At 49.4% G+C, this 25,006-nt stretch overlaps 1 protein-coding gene across 1 annotated transcript in view; it reads right to left on the bottom strand.

Annotated features, from left to right (window-relative positions):
* itga10 (integrin, alpha 10) overlaps nt 1-25,006 on the bottom strand; it is a 182,549-nt gene that overhangs the window by 10,593 nt on the left and 146,950 nt on the right. Inside the window, exons 18-27 of the mRNA XM_068022751.1 lie at nt 24,232-24,374; nt 22,906-23,016; nt 22,716-22,801; nt 22,041-22,182; nt 14,193-14,285; nt 12,478-12,554; nt 8,753-8,842; nt 7,283-7,370; nt 5,342-5,455; nt 4,605-4,712 (exon numbers count right to left, since the gene is read on the bottom strand). Coding sequence (XP_067878852.1) covers nt 4,605-4,712; nt 5,342-5,455; nt 7,283-7,370; nt 8,753-8,842; nt 12,478-12,554; nt 14,193-14,285; nt 22,041-22,182; nt 22,716-22,801; nt 22,906-23,016; nt 24,232-24,374 — 1,052 coding nt within the window. The remainder of the gene's footprint in view (nt 1-4,604; nt 4,713-5,341; nt 5,456-7,282; nt 7,371-8,752; nt 8,843-12,477; nt 12,555-14,192; nt 14,286-22,040; nt 22,183-22,715; nt 22,802-22,905; nt 23,017-24,231; nt 24,375-25,006) is intronic.

Below are 25,006 nucleotides of genomic sequence, written 5' to 3'. Positions count from 1 at the left end.
CTCTAGCTTAATCACATCTTTCCTGCAGTGCGGCGACCAGAATCACACACAGTACTCCAAATACGGCCAAACCAACGTTATGTATAACTGTAACATGACGTCCCAACTCTTGTACTCAATGCCTCGGCCGATGAATGCAAGCATGCCATATGCCTTCTTCACCACCCTGTCTACCTGTGTTGCCACTTTCAGGGAACTATGTACTTGCACCCCAAGGTCTCTCTGCTCAACAACACTCCCCAGGGCCCTGTCATTCACTGTATATGTCCTACCCTGGTTTAACTTCCCAAAATGCATTACTTCACACTTGTCTGCGTTAAATTCCATTTGCCACTCCCTTGCCCATTTTCCCAGTTGATCTATATCCTGTTGTAACCTGAGACAACCTTCTTCACTGTCCACTATACCACCAATTTTGGTGTCATCTGCAAACTTACTAATCATTCCCCTTACATTCACATCCAAGTCATTAATATATATGACAAACAACAGAGGACCCAGCACCGATCCCTGCGGCACATCACTGGTCACCGGCCTCCGATCTGAAAAACAAACCTCCACTACCACCCACTGCCTCCTATCACCGAGCAAATTTTGTATGCAATTTGCGAGCTCACCCTTGATCCCATGTGTTTGAAGCTTCTGGACCAGCCTACCATGCGAGACCTTGTCAAAGGCCTTGCAAAAGTCCATGTAGACAATGACCATCGCCCTGCCCTTATCAATCCTCTTGGTCACCTCCTCGAAAAACTCAATCAAATTCGTGAGACATGATTTCCAACACAAAGCCATGCTGACTATCCCAAATCAGACCTTGTCTTTCCAGATGCATATAAATCCTGTCTCTCCGAAACCCTTCCAATAACTTTCCCACCACTGATGTAAGGTTCAACGGCCTGTAGTTCCCTGGCTTATACCTGCTGCCCTTCTTAAATAAAGGCACAACATTAACTATCCTCCAGTCTTCCGGTACCTCACCCGTGGCTAACAATGATGCAAAAATCTCTGCCAGGGCCCCAGCAATCTCCTCCCTTGCTTCCCATAGCATCCGAGGATACACCTGGTCAGGCCCTGGGGAATTATCCACCTTAATGCGCTTCAAAACCTCCAACACCTCCTCCTTTGTAATATTGATATGCTCCAGGATATCGGTGTTATCTCCCTTGAACTCACTAGCTTCCATGACCTTCTCCACGGTAAATACAGACAAGAAGTATTCATGTAAGACCTCGCCCATTTCCCGTGGCTCCACACATAGATTGCCACACTGATCCTTAAGGGGACCTACTCTCTCCCTTGCTACCCTTTTACTCTTAATATACTTATAGAATCTTTTAGGATTCTCCTTTATCTTATCTGCCAGGGAAATCTCATGGCCCCTTTTCGCCCTCCTAATTTCCTTCTTAAGTGTTGTCCTACATCCCCTATACTCCTCGAGGGACTCGCTCAATCCCAGCTGCCGATACCTGACATATGCTTCCTTCTTGGTCCTGACCAGACCCTCAATATCCCTCGTCAACCAGGGTTCCCTAAACTTGCCAGCTTTGCCCTTCCATCTAACAGGAACATTCTGGCCCTGAACTCTTCCTATCTCACTTTTAAAAGCCTCCCACTTGCCAGACGTCCCTTTACCTGTAAACAGACTCTCCCATTCAACATTTGAGAGTTCCTGTCTGATGCCATCGAAATTAGCCTTCCCCCAATTCAGGACTTCAACCTGAGGACCAGTCCTATCCTTTTCCATAACTATCTTGAAGCTAATAGAGTTATGGTCACTGGTCCCAAAGTGCTCCCCCACTGACACATCAACCACCTGCCCATCCTCATTTCTTAAGAGGAGGTCGAGTGTCGCCCCTTCTCTAGTAGGGCCATCCACATACTGCTTCAGAAAACTATCCTGGACACACTTAAATTCTTCCCCATCTGGTCCCTTAGCACTAAGGCAGCCCCAGTCAATATTAGGGAAGTTAAAATCACCTACTATTACAACCCTATAATTCCTACACCTATCTGTGATTTCCCCACATACATGCTCCTCCACTTCCCTCTGACTATAGGGGGGCCAAGAGTATAATCCCATCAAAGTGATCACCCCTTTCTTATTTCTAAGTTCTACCCATATGGCCTTGCTGGACATTCCCCCCGGGATATCCTCTCTAAGTACTGCTGTGATGTCCTCCCTAATCAATAGTGCAACTCCCCCTCCTCTCTTACCTCCACCTCTGTCACGCCGGAAGGATCAGTACCCCGGACCATTGAGCTGCCAGTCCTGCCCATCCCTCAACCACGTTTCCGTAATAGCTATAATATCACAATCCCCATGTACCAATCCATGCTCTGAGTTCATCTGCCTTACCTGTAAGGCTTCTTGCATTAAAGTAAATGCAGTTTAGCCTACCAGACCTTCCACGCTCCTTGTCCTGCCCCTGTCCGGCCTGCCTACTGGACTTGCTCGCTTTAACCTCTACATTTGCCTCAACTATCTCATCTGAGAGACAACTACTTTGGGTCCCACCCCCCTGCTAGTTTAAACCCTCCCGAGTCGTACTAGCAAACCTCCCCGCAAGGATATTGGTCCCCCTCCAGTTTAGATGCAACCCGTCCTTGTGCAGGTCACCTCTGCACCAGAAGAGATCCCAATGATCCAAGTAGCTGAAGCCCTCCCGCCTGCACCAGCTCTTCAGCCACACATTCATTTGCCTAATCCTCCTATTCCTACCCTCACTAGCACGTGGCACAGGGATTAATCCTGAGATTACAACCCTAGATGTCCTGCTTTTTAACCTTCTACCCAACTCCCTCTATTCACTTTGCAGGACCTCATCTCTCTTCCTGCCTATGTCGTTAGTACCAATATGGACCACGACCTCTGGCTGCTCACCCTCCCCTTTCAGAATGTCCTGCAGCCGCTCAGAGACATCCTTGACCCTAGCACCAGGGAGGCAACATACCATCCTGGAGTCTCGTTTGTGGCCACAGAAATGCCTATCTGCACCCCTTATGATAGAATCCCCTATCACTATAGCTCTTCCAACCCTTTTCCTCCCCTGCTGTGCAGCAGAGCCCTTCGTGGTGCCACGAACTTGGCTGTTGCTGCTTTCCCCTGGGAGGACATCCCCCCACCAACAGTATCCAAAGCAGTATATCTGTTTGAGAGGTATATGGCCACAGGGGACTCCTGCACTACCTGCCTGCTACTCCGTCTGGTGGTCACCCATCTCTTTCCTGCCTGTGCAGCCATTACCTGCGGTGTGACCACCTCACTAAATGTGCTATCCACGACGTCCTCAGCATTGCAGATGCTCCACAGCGAATCCATCCGTAGCTCCAGTTCTATAATGCGGATAGCCAATAGCTGCAGCTGGATACACTTCCTGCACACATGGTCACCAGGGACACTGGAAGCGTCCCTGATTTCCCACATACCCCAAGAGGAGCATATCACAGGGCTGAGCTCTCCTGCCATGTCTTACCCTTAGGTTAATTAGTTACTCCCTTAATTAAAAAATACTATCTCACACCCTCTGCCCATTACCCTCTCTCTATCTCACACCCTCTGCCCATTACCCTCTCTCTATCTCACACCCTCTGCCCATTACCCTCTCTCTATCTCACACCCTCTGCCCATTACCCTCTCTCTATCTCACACCCTCTGCCCATTACCCTCTCTCTATCTCACACCCTCTGCCCATTACCCTCTCTCTATCTCACACCCTCTGCCCATTACCCTCTCTCTATCTCACACCCTCTGCCCATTACCCTCTCTCTATCTCACACCCTCTGCCCATTACCCTCTCTCTATCTCACACCCTCTGCCCATTACCCTCTCTCTATCTCACACCCTCTGCCCATTACCCTCTCTCTATCTCACACCCTCTGCCCATTACCCTCTCTCTATCTCACACCCTCTGCCCATTACCCTCTCTCTATCTCACACCCTCTGCCCATTACCCTCTCTCTATCTCACACCCTCTGCCCATTACCCTCTCTCTATCTCACACCCTCTGCCCATTACCCTCTCTCTATCTCACACCCTCTGCCCATTACCCTCTCTCTATCTCACACCCTCTGCCCATTACCCTCTCTCTATCTCACACCCTCTGCCCATTACCCTCTCTCTATCTCACACCCTCTGCCCATTACCCTCTCTCTATCTCACACCCTCTGCCCATTACCCTCTCTCTATCTCACACCCTCTGCCCATTACCCTCTCTCTATCTCACACCCTCTGCCCATTACCCTCTCTCTATCTCACACCCTCTGCCCATTACCCTCTCTCTATCTCACACCCTCTGCCCATTACCCTCTCTCTATCTCACACCCTCTGCCCATTACCCTCTCTCTATCTCACACCCTCTGCCCATAACCCTCTCTCTATCTCACACCCTCTGCCCATTACCCTCTCTCTATCTCACACCCTCTGCCCATTACCCTCTCTCTATCTCACACCCTCTGCCCATAACCCTCTCTCTATCTCACACCCTCTGCCCATTACCCTCTCTCTATCTCACACCCTCTGCCCATAACCCTCTCTCTATCTCACACCCTCTGTCCATTACCCTCTCTCTATCTCACACCCTCTGTCCATTATTTTGAATGATTACCAAGCGGTTCACTTGTCTGAGGTTTCTGGGAAGGAGCTGTGTGGCTCTGTCTTGGTTTCTCGTCAGTGGATCCGTAGCGTTATCCATGGAGCAATTTATCCCAGTGACCTATCAAAAGACAGAGTTACTGAGTGCAATAGAAGACCACATGCAGTATAATCCACCAGGTTCCACACAAAAACCTTAGCTTGGAGAAAAAGCCAGGTGCTAAAACCATGAACAGAGAATCCTGTGCTGAGAGGAACAGTCAACAACTAAAAACATTACCCACCTACTGAAGGCATTCCCTGCCCTCCGCAACCTCGCCAAGTGACCATTTGTCAATGGCAGTGGATTATTTGATGGTGTGTCACTGCTGATCCTGATCCTATCTTCACACAACATCCACACACTCCCTTTCTTCCTGGAATTTTTGAGCAGGGATCCTGTCTCTGCAGCACAGGCCAACTGCAACAACTGTTGCCCTCCCTGAGATGAGGTAACTCAGTACAGACTAGGAATGTTGCACGGGATCTTCCTGCCTGTGACTCAGTACCACACAGAATGCTGCACTTGTCCACCAAGTGTCAGGTGGGTGACTCACTTCTATTTCACGTGCATCATATTTCTCATTTGTCCCCTCTAACCCAACTAGTCTACTGTGAATGATAAACACTTCAGGGAGTCTACCATTTTATCAGGGGAGGGACGTTTCAGTGCAGCTCAACGGCTGAGCGAGGTCTTGGTCATGTACTTACTGGCTCAGTGAAGGCAGTGGTCACAGCAGAAATATGATAGTATGCGCTAGTCATTGTCGGAATGTAGATTTTAGCTTCCAAATCTTCAGCTGGAAAACAGCCAAGGTTTTTGATCTAAAAACACAATAAGACGGATAAAGATCGCAGATTCACATGGCAATTCCAAACAGCGGCAGACACCCTGCTATGTTTTTTGGGAACCCCCTTCAAACACCCTGCCACTGCAGCAGGTACTCCCTAGGGTATTGATTCAAAGGAAAGAAAGCAAATTTAATTAAAAGCAAAATACTGCAGATGCTGGAAATCTGAAATAAAAACAAGAAATGCTGGAACCACTCAGCAGGTCTGGCAGCATCTGTGGAAAGAGAAGCAGAGTTAACGTTTCGGGTCAGTGACTCTTCATCGGAACTGACAAATATTAAAAATGTCACAGGTTATAAGCAAGTGAGGTGGGGGTGGGGCAAGAGATAACAAAGGAGAAGGTGTAGATTGGACCAGGCCACATAGCTGACCAAAAGGTCATGGAGCAAAGGCAAACAATATGTTAATGGTGTGTTGAAAGACAAAGCATTAGTACAGATTAGGTGTAAATACACTGAATATTGAACAGCAGCAAGTGCAAACATGAAAAAAAAAAACAGTGGGGGTAAGCAAACTGAACAAACTAAGATGAAATGAAATAAATGCAAAAAAAAGGTTGTAAAAAAGAAAAAGCAACTAAAAATGAAAGTAAAATGGGGGGCTGTCATGCACTGAAATGATTGAACTCAATGTTCAGTCCGGCAGGCTGTAGTGTGCCTAATTGGTAAATGAGATGCTGTTCCTCAAGCTTGCGTTGATGTTCACTGGAACACTGCAGCAATCCCAGGACAGAGATGTGAGCATGAGAGCAGGGGGGAGTGTTGAAATGGCAAGCAACCGGAAGCTCAGGGTCCTGCTTGCGGACCGAGCGGAGGTGTTCCGCAAAACGGTCACCCAGTCTGCACTTGGTCTCCCCAATGTAGAGGAGACCACACTGTGAGCAGCGAATACAGTATACTACATTGAAAGAAGTACAAGTAAATCGCTGCTTCACCTGAAAGGAGTGTTTGGGGCCTGGGATAGCGAGGAGAGAGGAGGTAAATAGGCAGGTATTACACTTCCTGCGATTGCAGGGGAAGGTGCCATGGGACGGGGATGAGGTGGTGGGGGTAATGGAGGAGTGGACCAGGGTGTCGCGGAGGGAACGATCCCTTTGGAATGCTGACAGGGGAAGGGAGGGGAAGATGCGTTTGGTAGTGGTATCCCGCTGGAGGTGGCGGAACCTCTCCTCCTTCCACTTTCAGAAACTCGCGCCGAAGCTTTGACGCATGCGTGAATATCCGTTGGCGTTGCATAAAGCGCATGCGCAGAGGCCGACCTGGCGCGTTGCCCGAGGAACACCACGTCACGCGATGACGTCATCGGCGCACGCGTTAACCGGTACTGGCAAACCAGAGCGCAGCGTATGCGCAGAGAGCAGGAGACCGTGTGCGCATGTGCGCACTGCGGCGCAGTCTGATGACGTCAGTGGGGAGCTGCGTTGTCAGGAATCACTTTGTTTATTCATTGAGTTGAGGATTAAGGCTCTGCATAGATTTAATGTGAACACCCCACCACCCCATCCCCCGCCACACACACACACACACACACACACAGAGCAGTCTCACTTGTGGTTACAGCATAGATTGGTGGGTCCTGGCCTGTGATTCCCAGAGCATTGGCAGATGGAGCAGAGAGGGGACAGGGCTGGGGAATAGGAGAGGACGGAATGATAAGGGATTACTTCCCAACCCCTCTCATTTTTCTCCTTGCAGCATATGTTGGAGAATGTTACCATACATGCACACACAAACACACCCAGAGTCACCAACAGAAGCAATTTAAAACGCAGCAACTGATTATCCCTCTGGCCATCTCTACCTTAAAGGTGTGCTTGAACTCGGGATGGATTTCTTCAGGTACTGACTCTGTGGCTGGCTGCAACTCATAGCGCTGGAGATTGGATTCACTGCAGGGAGAAAGCAGCTCGTTTTACCAATGGCACTGAACGCAGTCATGTTCATAATATTAATCATTAAATTCCAAGGAATAGCAGCACAAACCAATGGAACATCTTAAACTTCCTGACCTCATGCACTCCCAGATGAGAATTACAGCAGACCAGGCTATGGGACCTAACTGGCCCACACTGGTGTTTATCCTCCACATGAGCAGGATCCACATTCCTCTCCTGTTCCCATATCCCTTTATCCCCCTTTCTTTTAACCCCATAACTAACCTATTAAATGTTGACATAGTTTCTGCTTCAGTCACTTACCTGATGGTGCATTCCACATAATCTCTGTCCTAAATCTTCACATTAATCTTCCATTTTAGACCCTTTATTCTAGACCCTTTCATCACTGCAAACAGTCTCTTTCTATCTATTCTGTCCCTTTTACAGCTATATCGAATCACTCTGTAATAACTTCTCTTTTAATAGGTCTTAATTTTTCAAATCTTTGTGTTTGTATTTCTTCATACCAGGCAGTCTCCCAGTGAATATGCATGGATTAGGATACAGAATAATAAATTTCCCATTACACTGACATCACACTGTATTCAAATTCCAGTCTCAGCAGAGCTCCCGCTCTCTCTGCTCCATCTGGTTTATTCTCTCCCACAATTGTCATTCTGGAGCCTCTCTGAGTGAGAATCTGCTGTGTGATGTGAGCCATCATTGGGCTGGGACAGCTGCAGACTAATTCCACATGGGACCTGTACAAAGCGCAGAAGGCAGAGAATTTCATCACATCCATTGTAGCTAGTTTTAAACCAGAAGTGACAGAACACAGTGCTAACTGACCATCATCCAGCATGAACAGAAAGCAAAATATTGGAAATCTGAAAACACTGGAAACAGCAGTTCAGGCAGCTACTGTGGAGAGAACAAGCAAGATGGTTCAGGTCTGAAGATTTCCTCAGATAGTACAGATCAACAGTACAAAGGAACAGAACAAAGAGAAAGGAAGGCAACACAAGCACACACACAGCAAAAGAAATAGAATGACCTATAAAGTGAAGATGGTTAAATCGAGAAATCAAAGAAATAAATTAGTCAGAGGGTGTGACTAGCTCAAGGGTTAGGCGGTTAAAAAGGGAAGCATCAAAACTGGCTTCCCCTCATTTTAATTAAAACAAAAATTGCTGGAAGTACACAGCAGATATGTCAGCATCCGAAGGAGAAAAAGCAGTTGAAAGTTTCTTGGATTCTGATACTGAGCTCCTACATGCTGTGAGTTTCCAGCTTTGGCTGCTTTTGTTTCTGATATCCAGGATTTGAAATTGGTTTGACACTCACGTGTTACTAATGCGCCAGCGCGAGGAGATTACAGAATCGGTACCACTTACCTCGTGAGGAGAAGATCTGCTTCGTACTGGACTGCAGCCCAGATGTGGACTGTGTTATCATGAAGTGTCTCGTTCATCTCAGCACTGTCACTGTAAAAATGAAAAGTTTTCAATAACACCTGAGGCACTGAACCCTGCCGATGAGAGCAAAACCACCAGATCAAATCCAATGTGTGACTCCCTCCCCTCGTACCCTACAACGCCCCTCAAAGCAAGCTCTTTGGGGTGGAGTGAGGGGGTGGGTGGAATCCAGTGACCAAGTGCTTCCATCAAAAGGACAGAAGGGAATGAGAAAAGGAGCATGTCACACTGAGAGGCTTCGACACATCTCCATACAGTTAGATTGAGAGCCTCATGCAGTTGCTGCAGGAGAAGGAGATTGAAGACGGGGAATGGAGCAAAGTAAGTAACACAGATAACAAATTCCTGACCCCTAAAGAACCATAGAAACATTACGGCACCGAAGGAGGCCATTCAGCCTGTCGTATCCATGCTGGTTGAAAAAAAAACTCGCTGCCCAATCGCATCCCATCTTCCGGCTTGCAGCACTTCAGGTGCAGGTCCAGGCACCTTTTAAAAGAATTGAGGGTTTGTCTCCACCAACATTCCTGGCAGTGAATTCCAGACACCCACCACCCTCTGGGTGAAAAAAATTTCCTCATGTCCCCTCTAATCCTTCTACCAATCACCTTAAATCTGTGCCCCCTGGTAATTGACCTCTCCACATGGGCAAACAGGTCCTTCCTGTCTACTCTATCCAAGCTCCTCATAATTTTGTACACCTGAATTCAGTCACCCCTCAGCCTCCTCTAAGGAAAACAACCCTAGTCTATCCAATCTTTCCTCATAGCTGCAATTTTCAAACCCTGGCAACATTCTTGTTAATCTCCTCTCTACTCTCTCCAGAGCAATTCTGTCCTTCCTGTAATGTGGTGACTTGAACTATACGCAATACTCCAGCTGTGGCCCAACCAGCATTTTTATACAGTTCCAACATTACATCCCTGCTTTTGTATTCTATACCTCGGCCAATAAAGGAAAGCATTCCATATGCCTTCTTCACCACTCCATCTACCTGTCGTGCCACCTTCAGGGACCTGCATGCAAACACGGTGAAAATACTGAGCCTTGAACCAGCACGGCAGCTATCAGGATCTGCAACAACAACTTGCATTTATATAGCAGCATCTTTAACAGAGTAAAACCTCCAAAGGTGCTTCACAGGTACATAATCTGACAAAAGATTTGACACGGAGTCACAATTAGGAGACATTATGACAGGACCAGAAACTTGGTCGAAGAGGCAGGTTTAATGGAGCATCATAACGGAGAAGAGAGAGAGGGAGAGGGGCAGAGACTTCCGAAGCTTAGGGCCTTTGCATCTGGAGTACAGCACGGGCTGTGACTCCTCGAATCATCTTGTAGGTGAAATGTTTTGATACTGTTGGGGGCACGGGGGTGGGGGGGTGGAATGGAAAGCATCTGATAGACTCTGGGGTGATTGGAGGGCCCTGAAATAATTTCTTTTGTGCTGGGCCATCATGAATGATGATATTTCTAGCACTCTCAAGTGAGCAGTGTATATGAATATGTCCAGCAAAATAATAATGGTCTTAATGGGCTGCCCAATTTTCCCCTTTGGAAGCTGGAAGACATTCTATGCTGGATCAGATCAACTCGAATCTAGTTATGTCTGTACTGCTTTTGTACATGTAAATGTAAATATCAGATCTTTTCTGCCTCTGAAGGAATGAAAGGAATGACCATTTATGATCAATTAAACATATTTTGTGAAGGGATTAAAATCAGGGATGTACAAGAGGCCAGAATTGGAGGAATACAGATCTTCGAGAGTTGTGGGGTTTGAGGTTACAGAGATAGGGAAAAGAAAGAGAGAGAGATTTGTATAATGCCTTTCACATAGAGTCATACAGCACAGAAACAGACCCTTCAGCCCATTGTGTCCGTGCCGGCCATCAAGCACCTAACTATTCTAATCCCATTTTCCAGCACTTGGCCCGTAGCCTTGTATGCTATGGCGTTTCAAGTGCTCATCTAAATACTTCTTAAACGTTGTGAAGGTTCCTGCCTCTCCCACCTGTTCAAGTAGTGTGTTCCAGATTCCAACCACCCTCTGGGTGCAAAAATTTTTTCCTCAAATCCCCTCTAAACCTCCTGCCCCTTACCTTAAATCTATGCCCCCTGGTTATTGACCCCTCCGCTAAGGGAAAAAGTTTCTTCCTATCGAACCTATCAATGCGCCTCATAATTTTGTATACCTCAATCAGGTAACCCCTCAGCCTTCTCTGCTCTAAGGAAAACAACCCTAGCCTATCCAGTCTCTCTTGGCCTTTCACGACCAATGGTCATCTCAAAGCGCTTTACAGCCAATGAAGTATTTTCGATGTTAGTCACTATTGTAATACATAAAACCTGGCAGACAAATTACACACAGCAAGTTCCTACGAACAGCATGTGATAATGGCCAGAAAATCTGTTTTTGTGATGCAAGTACAGCAAGTAATTAGTAAGGCAAACTGAATGTTGGCCTTTATTGCAAGGGGATGAAGTATAAAAGTAGAGAAGTCTTGCTACAACAGTACTGGGCATTGGTGAGACTGCACCAAGAGTACTGTATACAGTTTTGGTTTCCTTACTCAAGGAGGGGTATACTTGCATTGGAAGCAGTTTAGAGAAGGTTTACTAGGCTGATTCCTGGGATAAAGGTGTTATCTTATGAGAAAAGGTTGAGCCTATACTCATCGGAGTTTCGAAGAATGAGAGGTGATTTTATTGAAACTTAAGATTGGGAGGGGAGTTAACAGGGTAGATGCTGAGAGGATGTTTCCCCTCATGCGGGAATCTAGAACTAGAAGGCACAGTTTCAAAATGAGGGGTCTCCCATTTAAATTGGAGATGAGGAGGAATTTTTTCTCTCAGAGGGTCATTAATATTTGGAATTCTCTTCCCCGGAGAGCAATGGAGGGAGGTTGGGTCATTGAATATATTCAAGGCTGAGTTAGACAGATTTTTGATCTATAAGGGAGTCAAGGGTTATGGGGGAGGTCAGCAGGAAAATGGAGTTAAGGCCACAATCAGATCTTATTGAATGGCGGAGCAGGCTTGAGGGGCCGAATTAACTACTCCTGTTTCTAATACTTAAGTTTCAAGAGAGGCAATTATTGGCCCCAGAAACAGGATAACTCCCCTGCATTTCTTTTACGTCTACCTGAAAGAGCAGATGGGGCCTCGGTTTAATGTCTCATCCAAAAGACAACACCTCCGACAGTGTAGTGTTCCCTCAGTACTGCACTGGAGTATCAGCCTAGATCTTTGTGCTCAAGTACTAGAGAGGGACTTGAATCCACAACCTAGTGACTCAGAGGCAAAAGTGCTACCCACTAAGCCACAGCTGACAACCATAGGCAGGGGGCAAGGCCATGGAGGGATGTGAAAACAAGGATGAGAATTTTAAAATAGAGCTGTTATCAGACAGGGAACCAATGTAGGTCAATGAGCATAGGGTTGATGAGTGAACTGGTCTTGGTGTGAGTTAGAATATGGACAGCAGAGTTTGGATGTGCTCAACGCCTTGTATGTGTGTCGATCCTTCAGGTGTTGGCTCGTGACCATCTAAGCCCGCTTCCTTTACATCTCTAAACTTGCTGAGGAAGGAGACTGGAAGCTCATGTGAGTGATAATGGAAGAAAGCAATGGGCTCTGACCTGGTAACACTGAGATGTAGCTCCACTTCATCCAGCAGGAGCAAACAATGGAACTCAAACTCCACTCGAAAGGACACCTGCGTGAAAAACTTAATTTAACACACAATTTTTTTTTTTATTCATTCATGGGATGTGGGCATCGCTGGCCAGGCCAGCATTTATTGCCCATCCCTAATTGCCCTAACTGAGTGGCTTGCAGGGCCATTTCAGAGGGCATGTAAGAGTCAACCACATTGCTGTGGGTCTGGAGTCACATGTAAGCCAGACCGGGTAAGGACAGCAATTTCCTTCCCTAAGTGAACCAGATGGGTTTTTACAACAACTGACAATGGTTTCATGGCCATCATTAGACTAGCTTTTTAATTCTAGATTTATTAATTGAATTCAAATTCCACCACCTGCTGTGGTGGGATTTGAACCCATGTCCCCAGAGCAATACCCTGGGTCTCTGGGTTACTAGTCCAGTGACAATACCACTACGCCACCGCCTCCCCATATTGCACCGAAAACCCTGTTCTCTTCGTGATTCTGCAACTTAAAAATTGAAGATTCGATGAAATGCAAGAATTTCTCATCCCACTGCAGTTTTCATTATCTCCTAATCAATCTTATTCTTTGCTTCATCTCCTGGTCTGTGAGCATTGGCCCCTTGGTGAAGTGTGGTTACATAGGCACCAACAGCAATTCAGGTATCCTGTTTTAAAAAAAAAAAATCCTTCTTGCATGAGCCTAATAGCGATTAGACACAAGCTAGTCAACTGTGGCAGGCAGCACAGCTGAACCCCACCCTACTCTCAGCCAATCCACATATGAATGTACTTTCCAGCAGGAGTCACTCAGTATTCGTCACAAGTGGGAATGCTGGCTGATTTTTTTTCCACGTAGGTTGATTGATTAGTAGCATTCTCCCTGAGAATTGTGCTAATCAGGGGAATTGAGACTAGGATCAGGCTTTGTTACTCACAGACTATAGAGTATTTAAGACACTGTCACTCACTAACTATAGTGGATTTAATGCACTGTTACTCACTGACTGTAGAGTATTTAAGGCACTGTTACTGACTATAGTGTATTTCAGGCACTGTTACTCATTACGTATAGAGTATTTAAGGCACTGTTATAGACTATAATGGATTTAAGGCACTGTCACTGACAATCGTGGATTTAAGGCACTGTTATTGACTGCAGTGGATTTAAAGAATTGTTCCTCTGAGTACAGAGCATTTAGAGCATTGTTATTCACTGACTATAGCAGATTTAAGGCACTGTTACTTACTGACTATAATGGATTTAAGGCACTGTTTGTGACAATCGTGGATTTAAGGTACTGTTACTGACAATCATGGATTTAACGCACTATTATTGACTGTAGTGGATTCAAAGAATTGTTACTCTGAGTATAGAGCATTTAGAGCATTGTTCCTCACTGACTACAGCAGATTTAAAGTGCTGTTACTTCTGACTATAGTGGATTTAAGGCACTGTTACTGGCCATAGGCGTATGGAGCATGGGTTAAATCTATATCCGGGTCGCAATCTCTTGCCACAGCTTGCCAGTGAGCAGAGCAGGAGACCAGCACCGAGCTCCAGCTTAGTCAGTCCCTCAGAACTGGCAATGTGTAACAGAAACCCAGAAGGACATGGAGCAGCACATGTCTAATGACAAGCACAGCTTGTGTTACTGTGTGTGTTATCGGTGTTCCCGAAATACATACCTGCATCAATGATCTGAAGACTGGAAAACTCACGTTGCAGATTCGGTGGTGTGGCGATAACACCAGACATTCAATCTTATTTTGTGAATCATCCTGAGAAAAATAAAGATCACAACATTAATGTACCACAGGAAATAGGACTCCATCAAACACTCCCAGGGCAGGTACAGAATGGGGCTAGATACAGAGTAAAGCTCCCTCTACACTGTCCCAAAAAAAACCGGGGTTAGATACAGAGTAAAACTCCCACTACACTGTCCCAAAAAAGGGGTTAAATACAGAGTAAAAAGAAAGAAAAACGGGGGTTAGATACAGAGTAAAGCTCCCTCTACACTGTCCCAAAAAAGGGGTTAAATACAGAGTAAAAAGAAAGAAAAACGGGGGTTAGATACAGAGTAAAGCTCCCTCTACACTGTCCCATCAAACACTCCCAGGACAGGGACAGCACTGGGGTTGGCTGCTGTCTAATTGGAGGTGCTGAGTGGTTAATGAGGTTCAGCTGACTGTAGCTCTGTGCAGAGGCTGGAAGCTGTGTGACTGCTGCAAGCGGGAGACACTGAGATTGAAACAAAGGGTTTCCATCTGTCTTTTAGTAACAACAAAGCAGGAGGCTAGAAGATCTGACAGCTCTTGTGAGTTTGGGTTTTGCAGCCCTTTCATTGATTGTTGTGGGGAGGGGGAAAGGAAGAGACCGGAAGACTTTGGGTGGGGTTTAACAGCATTGAATAGGAGCTCCCTCCCCACCCCAACGAGCTAGCCTGGGATAGCTGGAGCGGCCCAGGTGAAGACATCGCACCCCCTCACACCACCAACTGGAAGACCAACAAAAAGACTGCCTGATTTAACACCGGCAAAGAGACTGAATCCTCCTGACCCTCCTCTCGTTCAGCCTCTCTCCCTGGCCATCCCCTCCAGTCTGTGCTTTTTGCTTTTTGGGATAATTCGTTATTTGTTATTCCTTTCTCTCGATTTCAATTTTTTTTTTCTCTCAACGGTGGGTGTGACTCTTCTACCCCATGGCTTCACAGTCTTGTTCGGTGGCGGGGCCTTCCTATGCTGCAGCAGCTACTCCTGTGGCCCCGTCACCATTTAGAATATTAACAACAAAGCATGGGGTGAAGAGTTACACCCACCCTACCATGACTATTGAGGCTTGCGTTAAGGCAATGGCCGAGGTTGTCGGCCCCTCGGCCATTGTGGCAGCCTCAAAGATGTATGGGAAGGCTGTGTTCTTCCTGAAGACCGAGCGGTCGGTCACCCTCGCCCTAAGTTCGGGGCTCACAGTGGGCGGGACCTTCTTGCCAGTGGACCCTCTGGGGGCCACTGCGCAGCAGATAATGTTGTCAAACGTTCGGCCCTTCATTCCTGATGAGCTCCTCCTCCCCCACCTGCACCATCTGGGGGAGGCGAGGTCGGGGATCACCCCAGTCCCGCTCGGTCTTTGGGAGCACAGCCTCCAACACGTCTACTCCTTCCGCCACCAGCTATTTATGCAGCTGGTGCGGGGGGAGGTCTAGGAGTTCCAGGGGACGGCCTACCGCGTCTTTTGGACTTCGGACGGGGCGCGGTGCCATGTCTGCAAGGGAGTGGGGCATGTTCGTAAGAACTGCCCCAACCTCCGGGCCCCCAGCTCCACCTCGGCGGCCCAGTGTGGCGCCATTGCACCTCCTCCCACTCATCCAACAGACACCGCTCAGTCGGGTCCGGAGGCTGTAGTTTTCACAGCCTCCGGTGGGGAGGGGAGCGCCCGTCCGATGGAAGGAAGGCGCGGAGCAAAATTAAACAGCGAGAGGCGCGTCCCCTGGACACATTGACACAACTCGAGCCTGAGCTCAGCCCAAGGCCCATTCCCACGGAATCCACCTGTCCCAGGGCTGGGCTCAGGCCCAGGGTAGCTTAAAAAAAGGAGGGTGCGGAGGCCTCTGATGACATGGAGGTCTCTGAGCCTCCGCGCCCTAGTGGGAAAAAGAGAAGGCACCCCTCCACAGAGGTAACAAGGGGCCCTGAGGTGCAGGGTCCATCTGTTGGAGGGGAGCTGTCTCCTGTTTAGGGTCCCCAGGTTCCCCCTACCACCACCAACATCAAGACTGCAAAGCCTGAGGATGAGCTCCCTACCCCTCAGGATGGAGGGGAGGGGGAGACACCTGTACATGTGGCCCCTCCGGGGGAAGCCAGTGGAGCCCTGCTTGTGGTGGGGGAGCCTGGGGACGCCTTCCATTCTGCCACTGGGTCGGGTGCCCTGAGTGGAGGGGAGGGCGAGGCCCCAAAGGGATGGCCCTCCCAGCCAGAATCCACTCACAACCAAGAGACACCCGACCCAGTTATAACCGAAAATGCTGCCCCATCTGCTGGGCCTGTGGGTGCTGGCGGAGCGGGAGATGGCCTCCTCTCTCCGCCTCCGGTCTCGGCTCTGGCTGGATTTCCGGAGTCGGGAACTTCCATCTCCCCTGGACCACTCATTGGCCTGGGGACGGAGGTGGAGGGGGGTCCTGAACCGCTGGCGGCCACAGGCTCTAGTTTTACAGAAGAACCCGGAGAGGACTCCTCCGCCATCGATCCTGGGGGTGGGATCGTGACAGAGGTGAGACAAGCTGGCGCGGTCGGGATGTCCGCCCCACAGTGTGTGGTAGATGTGTCGGCCGCTGGCGGTGACGACCCGGAGGAGGATGGGGACTCTGTGTGGGGCACGGAGGATTACCTTGATTCCATTGCCAGTGAGGTGGTGGAGTCCCTCGTGCCTCCCACCGAGTCTCCTCTCATCCCCACGGCGGAACTCCGGGATTTCCTCGCGGCTTGCAGAGGTTGCCGCGATAAAGTTCAGCTGGCCCTCGGCCGTTGGTAGAATCTGGCGCTGATCATTCAGTCCGTCCGTGCCGCCCTTAAGAAAGCGGGCAAGCGCGCGGACGTGAAACTGATTGAGAGGCGCCGTTTTAATGTGTTCCTCAATGGGTTGCTGGGGGAGTGGAAGGCCAGGTGCACTTCCGCTCCCTCCTCACAGTGAGGTGTTGGTGACGGGTTTTAAGTACCTTTGACATGAAGATAACCATAGCCAGCCTCAACATCAACGGCAGCAGGGGGTCTCACCGCAGATTTCACAATCTCTCATTCCTCAGGGAAGGGAGATATGCGGTGAGCTTTCTGCAGGAAACCCACACCGTTCCGGGAGACGAAGCCACCTGGCTCCTGGAGTGGCAGGGTGGGGTCTACATGAGTCACCTCACCCCTATTTCTAGTGGGGTGGCTATCTTGTTGGCCCCGACTTTTCAGCCGGAGATCTTGGGGGTCAAGGAGCTAGTGCCGGGCCGCTTGCTCCACCTCACCGTTAGCCTGGGTAGCGTGCCGCTCCACTTTGTGAACGTGTACGCGCCCAGGCCCGGCGCGTTGCAAACACACATCTTTGAAGAAGTGTCAGCTCTCTTGAGCTCCATCGATAGCGGCGAGTGCATCATCCTCGGGGGGGATTTTAACTGCACCCTCGAGGTGGGGGATCGCTCCGGTCCCCAGCGCGGCCAGGCGTCGGTGGAGAAGGTGAGGGAACTGATCAGCTCCCTCAACTTGGTGGACGTCTGGCGGAATCTCCATCCCGACTCCAGCGCCTTCACGTGGAGGTCTGGAGGAGGAGGGTCCCAAATCAACGCCCTCTACCTTTCGCAAGCGTACGTCTCTCGCGTCTCGGCGGCCTCCATGTGTGCTCGGACCACCACCTAGTGTGGGCAGAGTTCATTCCACTCCGCACACGGGCAGGGTCCGCGTACTGGCACTTTAACAACCGGCTGCTGGAGGAAGAGCGATTCCAGGACTCGTTCCTTCTCCAGTCGGCCCAGAATCGACGGAAGCAGGGGGGCTTCCCTTCCTTGACGCTATGGTGGGACGTGGGCAAGACTCACATTCGCGTCTTCTGTCAGGAGTACACGAAGGGGTCGACCAAGGGCTCCCAGGGAAGCCGAGATCGGGCGCCTAGAGAGGGAGGTGCTCGACTTGGAGTCCCGTCTCGGTCATGCTGTTGTGGACCCGGCCCTGTGGCAAGCGTACAAAGAGAAGGGCGCGCTGAGGGACCTGCAGCTCATAGCGTACGTGAGGTCGCGGATCCAGATCCTGGAAGATTTGGACCGCGCCTCACCCTTCTTCTACTCGCTGGAAAAATGGCGGGGGGTCCGTAAGCAGCTGGTTGAGCTGCTGGCCAACGGCGGATCCTCCATCACGGATCCGGAGGGAATGAGCCTCCTGGTCCATACTTATTACAGTGCGTTATTCTCTCCGGATCCGTCCAGCAAGGATGCGCGCAGAGTTTTGTGGGAGGACCTGCTGCAAGTCAGCCCGCAGGGTGCCGAAGGATTAGAGGCTCCACTCACGTTGGCGGAGCTGACTGGCGCCCTCCACCAGCTCTCCAGGGACAAATACCCAGGGTTGGATGGGTTGACCGTGGAGTTCCTCAGGACATTCTGGGACGTCCTGGGGGAAAGCCTGGCAACCGGGGAGATGCTCCTCTCGTGGCGCAGGGTGGTTATTGTCCTGCTGCCAAAGAGGGGCAATCTCCGTCTGCTTAAAAACTGGCGTCCGGTCTCCCTCCTCAGCACGGATAAGATCTTTGCCTGGGCTATGTCTACCCGCCTGGGCTCCGTGTTGGCCCACATGATCCACCCCGATCAGTCCTACACAGTCCCGGGCCGGTCCATCCAGGACAACGTCCACCTGGTCCGGGACCTGATCCATCTTTCCCAGAGGACTGGTCAGTCGGTCGCCTTTCTCTCCCTCGATCAGGAGAAGGCGTTCGACAGGGTGGATCACGAATACCTTTTCGGGACTCTGCGCGCTTTCGGACTCGGGCCGCATTTCGTATCCCGTGTCCGACTTTTGTACGCCACCGCAGAGTGTCTAGTCAAGGTTAACGGGTCCTTGACGGAGCCCCTTTGCTTTGGGAGAGGTGTGCGTCAGGGATGCCCCATGTCCGGTCAATTGTACACCATCTGCGTGGAGCCGTTCCTGTGCCTGCTTCGCAGGAGGTTGACGGGATTGGCTCTGCGTGAGCCATCCATGCGGGTCGTCCTCTCGGCTTGCGCCGATGGCATGCTCCTCGCGGTCACAGATCCCGTTGACTTGCGGAGGATGCGCGACTGCCAGCAGACCTTTTCTGCCGCGTCCTCCGCGAGGATCAATTGGGAGAAATGTTCCGGTCTCCTGGTGGGTCAGTGGCGGGTGGACTCTCTGCTGGAGAAGTTGACACCTTTTGCGTGGAGCACCACGCACCTCCTCTATCTGGGTGTCCACCTTAGCCCCGCTGAGGAAGCCTGGCCGGCAAACTGGCAGGAGTTGGAGGAGAAAGTCACCACTCGGCTGGGGCGCTGGACAGGACTGCTCCAAGTGCTTTCCTACAGGGGCCGAGCGCTGGTCATAAACCAACTGGTGGCCTCCATGCTGTGGTACCGGTTGGTCACTTTGGCCCCGCCCCCTGCATTCGCCACCAAGATCCAGAAGAAACTAGTCGATTTCTTCTGGGGCAAGAGGAAACACTGGGTCTCTGCCGCGGTCCTGAGTCTCCCAATCGAGGAGGGCGGCCAGTCGCTGGTGTGCGTCCGCACCCAGGCTGCGACTCTCAGCCTTCGGACCCTGCAGAGATACCTGTACAGCGAGCATCCTCCCAGATGGCATGCGCTGGCGACTTATTTTTTCCGCCAGTGTCACTGCCATCAAGACGACATGCCACTCCCGGCAGAGATAGTTAGCTGCGCCTCTGAGGGAGTTGCCTGTCTTTTACCGGGATCTATTCCGAGTCTGGAACATGGTCGCCTCCAGTCAGGGCGCTCCCCCGCCGGCGGAGGAGAGCGCCTCGGCTGTCCGGGCGGCTGACTCCGGGGACGGACCTGCGGGCGGAGGAGAAGCCAAAGCCCCCGGGACGCCCCTCACTGCGGGTGGCAAGGGGGCTCGGGAGAGCGGAGCGCTCCTGGCCGAGCTGACTCCCGCTCGGCCAGATCTGCTCATCGGACCCAGGCCCCGAAACCCTCCTCGGGAGCCAGTCCTGCACAACCCGAGCCGCCTCTCGGAAATGCCCTCCATGCCATTCCAATCGGCGTGGAGAGGTTTCCTGTAGGGGCTGCTTCTGTACACTCTGCACTTCCTCGCCCTCGTCAGCCGGCCGGACACGCCCTGGCGGTCCACGTTGCTATCTGGCGGCGAGGGGAAACCCCAATGGAGGTCTCTCTACACGGGAGTCCTCCCCCTTTACATCAGGAACCTGGGGTGGAGGGTGTTGCAAAGGGCAGTCCCGTGCAACAGACTTTTAAGTAGGTTCACGGACTCCCAGGCCACCTGTACTTTCTACAGCCTAGACAAGTCCGTGTTTCATGTATATATGGAGTGTGCGAGGTTGCAGTCCCTGTTTGCGTATTTGAAGGGGCTGCTCCTCAAGTTCTGGCTGCACTTCAGTCCCACGCTCCTGATCTTTGGGCACCCGATGCGGAGGGGCGTGGGCCGGGAGGAGGATCTCCTCGTCGGTCTGCTCCTGGGCCCGGCCAAGGTGGCAATTCACAGGTCCAGGCCGTCAGGGGGTCCGTCCTCCCCGATTGCCTGCCCCTCTTCCGCGGTTACGTTCGCGCCCGGGTGTCTCTGGAGAAGGAGCATGCGTTGTCCGCCGGTACGCTTGAGGTCTTCCGCGACCAGTGGGCACCGCAGGGACTGGAGTGCATCGTTGACGCCGAGAATGGCATTTAAATTTGAGTTTTTTTGTTTATTTATCTGTTTTTAATAAAATTATTTTAAATATGTAAATATGTATATAAAGGGGGCCTGAGGTATAAAGGTCACCTTATGAAAAAAAAATGGGGTTAGAAAGAAAAAAAAAACAAGGTTAGATGCAGAGTAAAGCTCCCTCGACACTCAAATATTCTCAGATCAGAAGTTGTCTTGCAAGGCGTCAGGAAGCTGGCTCGTAGGGCATTCCAGATGTCACATCTTAAGATAACAGAAGCATGGATGGGGGAGTGGAATGGGGTGAAGATGGACAATGTTGTAGCTGTGAAATTATATTGCGTTGTTGATGATACGATGATGCAGTGTGGCTGAGGATAGAACAGGATACAGACTGCACGTTGGCTGTTCCTACCTCAGCTGAAGAGGGTCAGGAGCTAGATTACAGATTTTGGCAGCAGGCCAAGATGGATTTGGTTTTCCTGGTGTTGAACTCGATGAAACTCTGGCTTATCCACAAGTTGATGTCAGATAGGCAGTCTGACAAGACAGGAGCTTTTGTGGAATCAGATGTTGGTGGAAAGGTAGAGCTTGGTATCAGCAGCATATAGTTAGTAGTTGATCCCATGGAATTTATTTTCAAAGGGCAGTGACCTTGTCGGGGTTATTGCTGGAGAGATATTAGCTATGTTGGAACAGGTAGAAGTGGAATCAGTTGGCCATGGCCCCTGAAGGCAGAACACAGATAGGAGAGGCTGGTGTGTTGAGTGCTGTGGACAGGTTGAGGCAAGCAAGGAGGACGAAGAAGAATTATGCACCTTAGATTGAGCACTAAGAATGGCCCTTTCCATACTACCAGGGCAGGATTTCAAACACAATAAACTAATGAATAGGAAATGTAATAAATCAGAGCAAACTGTACAATCAGGGCCCACAGCTGCATGTGGCTCGATGGCTGTAATTTGGACTCCCTTCCACTAAAAGCAAGCCTTAGACCTTTCTCCGAGTAGGTGCTCCATCAGTGTGTTATGGGGATATGGTTGATGGAAATGTCCTAGAAATGACAGATCTGCCTGACTTAACTGCCGAATGTGCAGCCAATGGTGCATGTGCAATCAAACCCCCAAAAGGAAGTTAGAAAAAGAAAATTAAGTAGCTTTTTACCCTCACAAGGAGACTGGTGAAGAGCAGATTTTTGGAAAAGGTGATATTGAGGCTGGTATTGTAGGCATTTTCTCTCCTGTTCTCCAACAGCACTGTCGCTGACACCCTCTGCCGACTGTTCTTAACAATGTAAGGACTATGTCTGAAATAAAAATTATAATTCACTTAAAAAAACAACAAAGATACATTAACTAAAGAAAAACCTCACAGCTTGATGGATAAATACGGCAACATTGACAAGCAAAGTATTGAGTTTGCTTGCTGGATCTGTGCTGAGTAAGCTGATCTCAGTTGGGGATTGCAATCAGGCTCAGTATGATAGGCTAGGGAGGGTTAACGTCAGCCCTGTTCCCTGCTCCTGATCATTCATCAGGAACCCCTGCTGCAAGGAAAGCCATTCTGGACAGGAGGCAAGAGCAGGATCCAGCTATGCTGCAATGCCCCACTTGATTGAATAGCTCACTGACATTCTCTGTCAAGGCTCACACATGAAGGTTAGTTATTTTGGTGAGATATTGGTGGGCAGCTGATACCTGTAAAACCTGCACCCCAGTCATCAGGAGAGGAAGCAAGAAGATGGCTACTTGCAGTGCTGCTTAACTGTTATATTAAGCATTACGATCGCCAACAATCTATGGTTAAAAATGACTACTGCAATAAATCTTATTTTCTTGCCTAGATCCAGAAATATCCAGGTGTGCCTGAAGTTTGAGATCCGTCAAACACTCATCATCATCCCCACAGTCTTTGAAAAAGGGAATCTGAAAGTATGAAGATGAATATAAAAATATAACAGGTTAGTGACTGCCCACGACAACAGGTATGTGACTGTCCAGGTTAGCACAACAGCTGAGCAGAGACTTACCCAGCTTCTAACTGTAGTCACACAACCATCATCCAGAACTGGTCCTGATGCCTGCTCAGCCAGACTAAACTGCAGCGTGAACCCGATGGGCCGAATGTAGTCGGCTGTATCCTGTGTCAGAGTAATCACATGGTGTTAGATACAAGACCACGAAATGTCTTGGAGTCTACACATCAGGTAAGGGAAGTGTCTTTATCTTTACAACAGATACAGTCATTCATTTTATATACGTAGACATCTGTACTGTGGCAAACTTGTCACAGAAGCTTTCTGAATGTCAGTGCTAGGAGTGGACCACTTTCCACTTTAGGGAACCAGTGCCAGCAACAAGCAAAGCCAGGTCAGGAGCAAGAGCAAAGCCTTCAACCACTGCCTTTCAAACATTTCCAGGGTAAGTACAGGAGGTTTTACAGAAGCAGCTTCATTTGTGCAGTGCTAACGTGTAACAAATGCAGTACACATACTGTACATACAGTAGCTACACTGAGACACACTATTGCACAGTGCATACATTGTATATACCAAGGGTGTCCAACCTCTTCATGTGGGGGACACATTACAATTTTTGTTCTACATAGGGGGCCGGTGAGAAAATTTCAGAAAAATAAAGGCTTTAAATTTATTTTACTATCAAAACAACAACATTTTTGTGAAGAAACTTTAAATGAGAAAACTAATTTATTGACTTACTTTCTCGTCACTATATTGAGCACTGATTTAGTGACATACCTGGCATTGTTTTTGCTTGCATAAGTACTCAATCTCTGCCTGCACACTTGATATAGCGATGCAGAGTATTCCAGATAGATGTCCAACTGTCAGGAATGATCTTGATTTCTTTCTGTTCCCTCTTTCTCTCTTCCCCCCTCCCTCCCTGTCTCTCCCCCCTCCCTCCCTGTCTCTCCCCCCCCTTCTCTTTCAGTCTCTCTCTTCCCCCCCCTCTCTGTTTCTCTCCTGTCTCTCTCTGCACCCCCCTCTCCCTCTCTGCTCTCCCCCCCCTGCTGACAGGCGCTGGGAGTGGGAACAGTGGCTTCCGAACTTCAGACAGATTTGGGGCTTTACAGTGGGTTCCTTTTTTTTTTTAAAAAGCCCACCAGAAAACCCCAAATCTGTCCAAAGTTCGGAAACCACTGTTGGAACCTGTCAGCTGCGAATGTGGGTACAGTTTACATCCGCGGGCCGGATGAAAACCTTGGATGGGCCGGATCCTGGCCCGTGGGCCATATGTTGGACAACCTTAGTATACACGATACCAAGCCTTCATGCCTAGCGCCATTTCTACATTAAGGTAGTTGTACCGCATGTTGCCTCATTTTCAGTACTTACGATGACATAGAATTGAAGCTTGTGACATTTCAGGCCATCGATCAGGATATGGATAACTTTCTGTGCCTGCCTCTGGTCACTTCCATCAAACAGGGCCCTGGGAGCAAATTTCTTCTCATCCAACAAGATGTTATAGTGTAGATCTGCACCATGCAGATAGAGAATTGGATCAAACAGAGCAATAAACGCTTCTGGTAATGTCACTGTTCCTTTTTAACAAACATTTATAGTCATAATGAACAGAACTTGCTTGAAACCAGCATCAACAATGCAAGGAAGTGATGACAAGGTAAGAAACACAGTTTCTTCTCTGTTACAGCAGCAGACACACACAGAAGCTGGTGTTTTGTCACACAGGCACTGCCTCTGGTCTGTGTGCACACAAACGCAGCTCCTCAGGTGCTGTCCAACTCTCCTCCTCATCACATCTTCTTTTCATCCTCTCCCAGGTCCTCAATCCTATGGAGCTCTTCACCTCTCAGTGTTCCCTTCCTCCTCCAATTCATAGGCTTTAACCTGTGTGCTGGGCCTCACCTGACCACTATTTCCTGACTGTCCTTATCTTTTTCCTACTCTTTCTAACCATAGTGTGTCCAGTACTGCCACTCATGCCCATTCACCTGCATTTCCCAATAATCAGAATAAAACAGTTCCTGACCTACTGTTAGACATTACTGATTGGCTCTGTCGGTTAATAAAAAAGAACTGTACTGATATTGTGTTGTTCCATCCAGCATTTTATATATTGTGTTGCAGGCTGGAACGTAATTGAGGG

Source organism: Heterodontus francisci, chromosome 46, assembly GCF_036365525.1.
Source record: "Heterodontus francisci isolate sHetFra1 chromosome 46, sHetFra1.hap1, whole genome shotgun sequence".
Taxonomy (NCBI): domain Eukaryota; kingdom Metazoa; phylum Chordata; class Chondrichthyes; order Heterodontiformes; family Heterodontidae; genus Heterodontus; species Heterodontus francisci.
Note: the sequence above shows the minus strand (reverse complement) of the source record. Positions and strands in the feature narration are given on the sequence as shown.